The 10991-nt window shown below is 35.8% G+C and overlaps 1 protein-coding gene across 1 annotated transcript in view; it reads right to left on the reverse strand.

Annotated features, from left to right (window-relative positions):
• LOC113168611 (low affinity immunoglobulin gamma Fc region receptor II-like) overlaps window positions 1–10195 on the reverse strand; it is a 50411-nt gene extending 40216 nt beyond the window's left edge. Inside the window, exons 1-2 of the mRNA XM_026369657.1 lie at window positions 10165–10195; window positions 4411–4455 (exon numbers count right to left, since the gene is read on the reverse strand). Coding sequence (XP_026225442.1) covers window positions 4411–4455; window positions 10165–10195 — 76 coding nt within the window. The remainder of the gene's footprint in view (window positions 1–4410; window positions 4456–10164) is intronic.
• Between the last annotated feature and the right edge of the window lie 796 nt (window positions 10196–10991).

The following is a 10991-nucleotide window of genomic DNA, read 5'->3' on the forward strand; positions in this document are numbered from 1 at the left end:
TTTAGTCATTTCAGACACCTCAAACTTTATCCACATTGGAAGCTACCAGATCAGTACCATCATATAAGAGGGAAGACTTGTCCACAATGCAATTTCCCCATTGTCGGACTTTTAAATCCTGTAAACTGATCATCAAGTTTCCATTTCACTATCTATGTCACAAAGGCAAAAGACACCCACACACTTAAGATTTCTTTTTGACAGTACAAGAGATTCTGCAAAGGTACGGCCCCCTCTTTGTTGTTTTGCCTGTTGTTTCTTTTGTTTTGTTCTCTTCCTGTGGTTGCACACCCTTTTGTTTTTCTCAGTTTGAAGTTGTTTTCGGTTGTTAGTGGATGGTTAATTGCCTTGAGTCGGCTTTCTTCTTAGTTGATCCATTTGTTATGTCTAATTTTTCATGTTGAGAACCAAAAGTTTTCAATTCGATAATATAGACCATGTGGCTAAAGCTCAGACAACGTTGGGTGATGCAGCAGGACAATGACCCTAAACATCAAAGTTAACCTGGAACAAAATCACTGTCTCCCAACTCTCTTTGGAGTAGACCAGTCAGAGTTCACACCCCAACCCAACCAAGTAGTTGTTTAACGACCTCAAGAGAGCCGTTCACACCAGACATCCTGAGAATATATCTAAAGTGTACAGTAGGTGCTTGCTGTTTGTACTTCTTCCAGCATAACTTATCCTTAGTGGCTCCAAAAGTATAAACGTGATCAATAAAGATATTAAATAGCAAGGCTGTGATTTATCAGTTTAGAAAAAGCAGCTTTATTGTTTTGTTATACTCACTGAGACCACAAGAGTGCAACACTACACCATGTTTTCAATGGTTACAAGATTTGGCCTTTTTTACCAGGTAAACACTTAAGACATCAGAAACTTAAATGAAAAAAAAAAAACAACAACAACAAAAAAACAAAAACTGATGATTGGTCACTCCACAGAAATGGAATTTCTGACTGTTGTGAAATCCCGACTTGCTTTAGCCTGACCTACCTGAGGGAGTACACAACTCAGGCGTTGATCTTATCTTGTCTCGACTACTGCAATGCACTACTGATGGGTTTACCGGCATCCACGACCGAACCCCTCCAGATGATCCAAAATGAAGCACCAGGCCTCATTTTCAATCAACCAAAAAGGTCTCATGTCACAGCGCTCTTCAGATCTTAGCATTGGCTTCCTGTGGCTGCAAGGATCAAGTTCAAAGCTCTGTCTCTTGCCTACAGAGTGGTCAACTCTACAGCTCCATCTTATCTCAGTTCAATCATTCAGGTCTACATCCCGTCCTGTCCACTGCGTTCTACCTGGGAACGATGTCTGGTGGTACTAGCACCACACTGTCGACACCAAGAAAAACTGTTCAGCTCAGTGATCCCACGATGGTGGAATGAGCTGCCTAACTCTGCACGCTCAGCCACCTCACTTGCAATCTTTAACAAACTGCTGAAAACAGAACTCTTCCACATCTTCCTTTGCACAAAAAAAAACAAAAAACAACAGAACTTTTCTGCTCTCTTGTACTTACATTTCTTGAAACCTGAATACACTTCTTTAGATAAAAGCTTCTGCTAAATCACTAAATGTAAATGTTATAACACTAGTAGAATTCATCACATTAACTTCCAGCATTTTAGGAAAAAATAGGTTAAGCTAAACACTGAGGGTAACTGGTCTTTTAAGCTCCTCCTTCAGTCGTCCCGCTCTCCAAAACCTGTAAGAAACAAAAAAAAAAAACAAAGAACAAATATAAATATTACAAATTACACCAGGTCACTTTACTGAAGAAAGTTTAATTCACACATGATCTTTTTTTCCCCAAAATGTCTTGCCAAAGATGCTAACACCATTTTAAAAAGTTCTAATTTGGATCATATTATAGCTAGTGTTTTAACTTAATACTTCTATTTGAAGCCTCAAAATAAAAAGCTGCATGTCTCGCTGAGTCATTTTAATAGTTTATTTTCTGATTTATACATACAGCATGTGTTGATTTTTAAGTTGTAATTGCAATTTTTGAAAACTACATTATATCATGCTTGGTGCTTGAAAAATTAACTTGACTGTAATCTAAATAAATATGTGTCTTTGTTATTCAACTAAAGTTACTTAACCCAAGAGAATTTAAATCCACATCCTCTAGACAAGTTTTGCAATCATACAGGTAACTTATGTTATTAGTGAAATGAAACTGTCCATCTCATACGATACGAGTTATTTTTTTTATTATTCTTACCTACTGGATTTCATCTATTGCAGAATAGAGGACAGCTTCTGGTAAAGGTGGGTCAGTACCAGCCAAGGGCGCTGATACAGCTGGTTCTAAAAAAAAATACAAACAATAACAAAAACAATAAAAAAAACATTTCAGCATGTTCCTAAAATAATCCTACACTAAAATCTACAATTGGCAATAATAATTTAGAATATTTATAATAAGTTCAAACTTAAATCTGCTGCCTAAACCTTGTAGATACTATTTGTCTTCACAACCAACCTTTGTTTGCAAAAAAAAAGTAAATAAATAATAAAAACAAAACAAAAAAAATGGTTGAAGTTGTTAATTTAAACTAAATTCACTGTTTGTTTGGACCCACCTACCCACAGTATTCATGACATTTTGGGAAGCAGCACCATGTAAGTAAGTAGCTCCAACACCAGCAAATGTTTTGGCAAAATCTTTACTTCATTGTTTTTACCTCTGGGGAAGCAATCCTTGACAACGTGAAGTCCCACCAACACCAGCAGAACCAGTAGGAAAACCTTCACAATGATACACAGATTGAAACTGCAAGAGGGAAAGGGAGTAACCGTCTCTCTAGAAGTAACCGTCTCTCTAGAAGAAGGACTGACTCTCTCATTGGAAGAGGTAGTAACCGTCTCTCTAGAAGAAGGACTGACTCTCTCATTGGAAGAGGGAGTAACCGTCTCTCTAGAAGAAGTAACCGTCTTTCTAGAAGAGGGAGTAACCGTCTCTCTAGTAGAAGGACTGACTCTCTCATTGGAAGAGAGAGTAACCGTCTCTCTAGAAGAAGTAACCGTCTCTTTAGAAGAAGCACTGACTCTCTCATTGGAAGAGGGAGTTACCGTCTCTCTAGAAGAAGTAACCGTCTCTTTAGAAGAAGGACTGACCGTCTCATTGGAAGAGGGAGTAACCGTCTCTCTAGAAGAAGGACTGACTCTCTCATTGGAAGAGGGAGTAACCGTCTCTCTAGAAGAAGTAACCGTCTCTTTAGAAGAAGGACTGACTCTCTCATTGGAAGAGGGAGTAACCGTCTCTCTAGAAGAAGAAGTAACCGTCTCTCTAGAAGAAGAAGTAACCGTCTCTCTAGAAGGAGGACTGACCGTCTCATTGCAACAGGGATGGACAGTCTTTTTGTGACCAACTGAAATGAGTATAGAAAGATTTAGTATATACTTATTATAATATACAGGGACTTTCACAATATTTTGACAACAGTAGGAACTAAAGACTTAAAGTATATATCTAAAGCAATTTCTCATTTATCTATCTACCCATCTTTCTTTTTTAATCCTTCCTTTTTCTTACCTCTACTTCTAACAGTCAACCTGCTCTCTGCTGATTCTCCAGCTCCAGAGATGCTGCACTTGTAGAGTCCTTCATCAGACTTGGAGACATTGTGGATGATCATGTTTCCTGTAGAGCTGCTATTGATGAAGACTCCATCTTTATAGAAATCAGCTGAGGTCTGTGAGGAAGTCGTCTTGTTTCTACAAGTCAGAGTTACAGCTTCTCCCTCCATCACAGGAAGAGCAGGAATTTCCAGGATCACTGGACCATCTGAACAACAAGGATGTAAAAGCTGATTTAATGATACACTCATGTTGAGTTTATGACAAAATGTTGTTGTCATGATAAAAACTTACTAGTGACAACGATGTTGACACTGTTGCTTTTGTTCCCCCCTCCAGCCTCAAACCAGTATACACCACTGTCATTTGGAAAAACATTTGTAAAGGTGCAGGACGACCCTGTTGATGTTCTCTTATTAGTTTTATTACATGATGATATTTTCCCTTTGGACTCATGCACAAACTCGCAAAAAGAGACCCCCTCACAATAGAAAGTTATTGACTCATATTCAAAGAACTGTGCTCTGTTTGGATCAATATGAAGAGGAGAAGCATCTACAACAAAGAAAAAGAAAAGAGATCCATAAAACAGCTGGAATGTATTTTATAAGAATAAAAGATAAAGTAGTGTAAAACAATTAATGGCAACATGATTCCTGTAATGATCGGACAAACCCTTCTTTCTAACCACTAATCTGAAATGGTTTGATCACCGGGTGAGACATAATTTCCTGATTTAGACTTCTTTTAAATAAACCACAAAAGTGAAAAAGTCTCCTCCAAAATGTCTTCAGTGATTTAATAACTGGTACTTACTAACTTTCTGATCATGGTCACACATCAGCATTATCACAGTCATCACTAAAGAGACAAAAGAATAACATAACATGGATATAGGATTAATGTGGTGATACAGAAAAAAACACAAAACTAAAAATCTGTACTATAAAGTAACAGACACAGACTCAGTACTCACGCATTTTGATGCAGAGAGCTGTGACCTCCATGTTGTCTTGCTGCTGACTGAACATCAGACTGAAGCGTAATGTAATGTTCAGGCACAGAGGTGTCTCTTCCTGTTTCCTTCTCTCTGCTCTTAATTTGATGATTATTTTAGATCACAAACTTTCTCTATTGTTGCAGCAGAAATAATCTGGTGGTTAAACCTCATTAGAACAACTGTGGACTTAAAAATATAAATGAAATGACCAGTGGACCAAAATGTTTTACAGCTATCAGTTAAAAATATATCACATTTTCATTTTAACTTAAACCACAGCAGCAGGTTAAGAGAATGAAATTATACAAATAAAAATAGTCGAGTGTGAAACTTGTTTCTGTTACTGTTGAACCAGCAGCCATTTATTTATTTCTGTTAACAGCTGATCTCAAGATTCCAGTTTCCATGAATAGACACTTAAATGCAGTATCTGTATCTGGATCTTCCCTTTAATATTTCTTTATTTTTGTCTTTTTTTTCACTCAAAAATACAATAAATGCAGACAGACTTTTATTTCATTAGTCCTATTTTGCCTCCTGCAGTCCACTATTGATAAGAACATTTGCAGACTAATTACATTGGATGTTACAATACAGTTTACAACTGAATGGATGCGTTATGTGTGTTGCCAGATTAGGCAACACACTGGACTCAACAACCCAGTAAACAGTGCACTCTGGTGCTGGACTAGATCATACAATTTGTAACATGTTATTACTTTTTTATTATTTAGACCTATGTTGCATCATGCAACATGTTCTGTGAAATCATTTCACAATTACAATTCTTGTAATTTGTCATTTATACATTCTACACAGTAGTTCACATTGTGGTCAAATCTAAAATGTCTCAGCTTTTCACCTGTTTCGCAATTGAGAAAAAAAATTAATAGAAAAGAAAAACTTCAAGGTTCTATTGCAATTTTAAAAGTCTTAAGATCAAACTGATGCAAATAATGCAGACTTTTTTCAGGTTCATGTGAATATTACCTTTTTGACCACAAACAAGCTGAAAGTTTCACATTATGTGAAGTAACACTAACAGAATAGCAGCTGACCACAGTGAGTCTCACTAAAGACCTCATCAGTTCTGTGCTTCTGAGCTGCGTTTTCACACGGGTGAACAGAAACACTGCTGATAGAAAAAAGTGGTTTAACATCTCTGAGAAAAGCTTTAGTCAAAGGGCTTAAAGGGTTTAAACCTAACTTGATATTAACTTGAAATGTACTTTATTAAATCTAAATCCGGACAATGTTTCCAGTTGTATAAATGCATCACTTTTATTGTGTAATGAACACATATGGGTTTGAATCTTCTTGATAAGTGACTACACTAAACATACTAAACATACATATCATTGTGGTATTAGTTCAGACACACTGAGGGTAACTCAATTTTAAAGCTCCTTCTTCAGTCAGCTCTCACTGAAACCTGTAAGACACAGAAAATGTTCTGAAGAAATATAAATTATTAAAAAAGAAATTACAGGTTGTCTCTGCACTGTCGAAAGTTAAACTTACAAATGACTGGATTGTATTTTTTTCATTTTTTTTCCCCAAAACTCATATCCAAACTAATTTTCTAACTACATATTAGCATTTTAGGAGCATAACATTGATATTACAGTACATCTAATAAATTTACTTACTTTTGGAGGCCTTCAGGGTATTTAAAATAAAAGTTGCCTGTTGTGTTGAATCATTCTAATACTTGATTTTTAATTTGTTTATTTAATTTATGGTGATTTCTACGTTATCTGCAGACTGTGAAAACTACAAAAAATAGTAATGGACTTGGAGCTTGTAACATGAAAGTGTCTGAAAAGTGAAGAAATGTTTTTGTTTTTTTTCAACCAAATAAAAAATTAAAAACCATATCGTTAATTCCAGGTTTGCAATCACAGAAGATTTTAGGCTCTACAATCTATTGATCCATGATCCTAACTGTTGGAACTCATATGGAAGCAGCCTAAGGGTGCAGAAAGCCAAGTACTCAATGTCAGCTGTCGTTGGGTGAGGCCTGCGGTCCATTTTACACCTAGGGGGAAATTAAAGTAACCAATTAACCCTAACCTAACATGAACATCTTTGGATGGTGGGAGGAAGGCAAAGTACCAGGGGAGAGCATGTCCAAAGACAACAGCCAACCCATTGGTGACACCACTGTATTACCTACCATTATCTCAAATGACATGAATTTGAGATAATGGTTGTTCTTACTTACCGGATTGTAGAATAGACGATATCTTCTGTTGAAGGTGGGTTGGTGCCATCTGAAGGAGCTGATGCAGCTGGTTCTACATTAAGAAAAGTTTATGTCAACAGGTTGCAAAAATAATAATTAATGTAAAAGTGTCTCTGTCTCTTGTGTTGTTGATCAGTTACCAATTGTTTTAATAACGTTTTTAATGAACTATGACTCTCTTTCAGCAGCCTACGTGTAGTAAACCGGTCTACATGATGATTAATCCACAACTCATAACGACAGAGGCAGTGTGAGTCAGCTGGCTCAACAACAGCAACGCTGTTAAGCTTAAGGTTATTTTATCTGTTGCCATGAATGTAGTTCATTGTTTAAAGATTAGTTAGATATTTTGGGAAATGTGACTATTGACTTATCCGTTTTAATCTGCTCTTTGTACCTATAATTGAGTCTAAGGGATAAATAAAGTGTTTTAATTGGAATTGAATTAAAATTAGTATTAGGTATCTGTGATATGCTATTTACATTAACTGTGAAAAAGCCATAATGGAAGTTTCTAATAAAAAATGTTGAGTGATTGATTGCAGTTTAGTTGTATAGGAACATTACTTTTTTGTTGTCCACACACAGAAACTGCCTGACAGAAGAAACAGAGAATCTTCTCATCTACTGTTTTTTTTTTTTTTTTAATAAATTATCAATTTAATGGTAACCACTACTGTACATAAACCCTGTGCTTTGCAGATGTCTCAGGTATTTATTTTGTGGTTTTTGTGTAAGAAGCTCAGGTTATCACCAGCACTCACACATCTAACAAACACTGAGACAAAACCCAGCTATTGTCACATATAGAGTGTAGTAACCTGCTTTTTCTTATTATTACACCATAGTCACATTTCTAATCTGCTGTTTTTATCATTTATGTAAATTGTTGTACATCTTTAAAGCAAATAATTTATATAATATTTTAGCCATTTTACCAATATTAATGTAGATTTATATGCTTGCTATGGTCTGTATTTCACATGTAATACAGTTCTAAAGTAATAAAACAACACCACAAAGGTCGGTTATGCACTGTACCTTTCTTTTTTCTCATTACTACAGCATACATTGCTGAGTCCGTAGCAGCTGAATCAACACTATCAGAGACTAAAAAACAGGTCAGCAATGGAAATGAACACATTAACAGGACATGGACCAAATGCTTAATGTTTTATTACTCTTTAATATTTTTAATCTTTATGATGTGATTTTTATATTACACAGGCAGAGAATCTATATCATACCGAAGAGGATTAAGACCACTATAAAAGTATTTCTTTAATCCGAATTGAAATAAAAAATAATAAGGTGCCCCTAATCATTTTCCATAGTCTCAACACATCATTAAAGAAGCTAAAACCAATAACATTTTTATCCTGCCAATTGGTACATTTGTTACCTGTTAAAACTAGATCATTGTCTTCATGTTTCGTATCAAATATGATTATTTTAACTATGCTAAACGGTATCAAGCAAGACTTTTCAAAATTTTAACATTTCAGGCCAGAATTGAATTTATTGCTTGGGACTGTGTTAGCTGGAGATTTGTGTTCTTAATAGATAAAGGCAGCATAATTATCTTTTTTAATTCATGGACAGTGTTTCTGGTTTGTTTACTCACCTGCTTGATTTCCAACTGAATCTGGTCCATGTCTCAATGTGGAGACAAAAACTACTACTGCAATAGAAGAAAAATAACAGCATCAACTGAAAAGAGGGTTAGAAGCTGCCTTGTTTTTTACATGAAAAAGTTTAACTCATAAAAGGACACAATCAGAGTCAGTTTCATCAAACCTGAAAAAAAATGGTACTGTGGGTTAAAAAAATTCTAGTAAACATTGCCCCAGCATTTGAAATTACCTCAAATAATGTTGTTTTAAAAACAGGTTTACCACAATGATTTTCAAGAATAACAGGTTTCTTTGTCTAAATAACAGCAAGACGCAGGTGACTGAAACACTTTCAATTGTCAATTGTCACACTTTGCAATGTCGATATCAGTAGAAAGCTATGTCGAAACTAATTGACTAAAAATTATTAACCAATGTTTTGAACAAACAAAAAACACACCTAACCAAATTCTGAAATCTCTTTCAGCAACTAAAAACATAAATGTGATTTTTACCTCTCTGCCAAAACCTTTGCCAGTAACCTCTGATTAAGTGATGTATCCCCACGACCAGCAGCAGAGTCAGCAGTAAAACTGTGACAATGATCCATGGGTAAGAACTGGAAGAGGGACCATCTGGAATGAATATAGAAAGTCTTGTATCTCATAATGTGCAGGAAAATTCACAACATTTTCTCAAAGGATTAACAAACAGTTTTCTTTTAAATCACATCTACATGTTAATACTATTTTAAAATGTTTCTGGGTCTCACCTTTGACAGTCAACCTGCTCTCTGCTGATTCTCCAGCTCCAGAGATGCTGCACTTGTAGAGTCCTTCATCAGACTTGGAAACACTGTTGATGATCATGTTTCCTTTAGAGCTGCTACTGAAGACTCCATCTTTATAGAAATCAGCTGAGGTCTGCGAGGAAGTCATCTTGTTTCTACAAGTCAGAGTTACAGCTTCTCCCTCCATCACAGGAAGAGCAGGAATTTCCAGGATCACTGAACCATCTGAACAACAAGGATGTAAAAGCTGATTTAATGATACACTCATGTTGAGTTTATGACAAAATGTTGTTGTCATGATAAAAACTTACCAGTGACAGTGATGATGACACTGTTGCTTTTGTTCCCCCCTCCAGCCTCAAACCAGTATTTTCCACTGTCACTGCGAAACACATTTGTTATAGTGCAGGATGACCCTGTTGATGTTCTCTTCTTAGTTTTATAACATGATGGTATTTTCCCACTGGACTCATGTACAACTTCACAATAAGAGACCCCCTCACAATAAAAAGTTACTGACTCATATACAAAGAACTGTGCTCTGTTTGGATCAATATGAAGAGAAGCTGCATCTGCAACACAGAAAGAACGGATATTCACAAAACAGCTGGAATATATTTTCAAAACAACAGAAGTAAAGAAATATTGAGCTAGTATGAAATGATAAATGGCAGCATGATTCCTGTGTTGTACTATAAAACAACAAATATCCTTCAAAAACAATCAGTAAATAACTGGTACTTACTAACTTTCTGTTCTTGTTCACACAGCAGCATCATCACAATCATCACTAAATAGACAAAAGAAAAAAGCAACAGATAGTTATAGGATCTAAGTGGTGGTGCAGATTATTGATACAGAAAAAAAAAACTGCAGCTAAATGTTTGTACTAAGAAGTAACAGAGACAGACTCAGTACTCACGCAGTTTGATGCAGAGAGCTGTGACCTCCATGTTGTCTTGCTGCTGACTGAACATCAGACTGAAGTTTAATGTAGGTGCACAGAGGGGCCTCTTCCTGTTTCCTCACTTGTGCTGTTAATGTGATGATTTTTTTAGATTACAAACTTCCTCAACTGTTGCAGCAAAAATAATCTGGTGGTTAAACATCAGTGGGTGGAACAAAGCACATCTCTGAACTTACAAATATAAATAAAATGGCCAGTAGACCAAAATGTTTTACAGCTATCAGTTAAAAAGATATTACGTTTACTACGTCATTTTAGCTTAAACCACAGTAGTTGGTTAAGAGAAATTCAACAAATAGAAATAATCCAGTGCGAAACTTGTTTCTGGCACTGTTGAACCCACAGCCATTTTTTTTTTTTAACAGCTGATCTCAAGATTCCAGTTTCCATGAATAGACACATAAATGCAGTATCTGTATCTGGATCTTCCCTTTAATTTTTCTTTATTTTTGTCTTTATTTTTCACTAAAAAACACAACAAATGCAGACAGACTTTTATTTCATCACTCCCATTCTGCCTCCTGCAGTCCACTATTAATGAGAACATGTGCAGACTAATAACATTTGATGTTGTCACAGAAGAGACAGATATATTGCAACAAGTCACATGAGATCCCACACTGCTCACAGAGCTGTAGAGTTATGCTGTGGTCAAAGTGAAAGACTGATGTCTACAGTGGACTTTTGAGATTGCAATTTCACAGTCACAGCATTTCAAAAATGTCTGTAGAAGTGGAAACAGATTATATTACTATAGCATTGATGACAATAGGACATACCTA

Source organism: Anabas testudineus, chromosome 18 (assembly GCF_900324465.2).
Source record: "Anabas testudineus chromosome 18, fAnaTes1.2, whole genome shotgun sequence".
Lineage (NCBI taxonomy): Eukaryota > Metazoa > Chordata > Actinopteri > Anabantiformes > Anabantidae > Anabas > Anabas testudineus.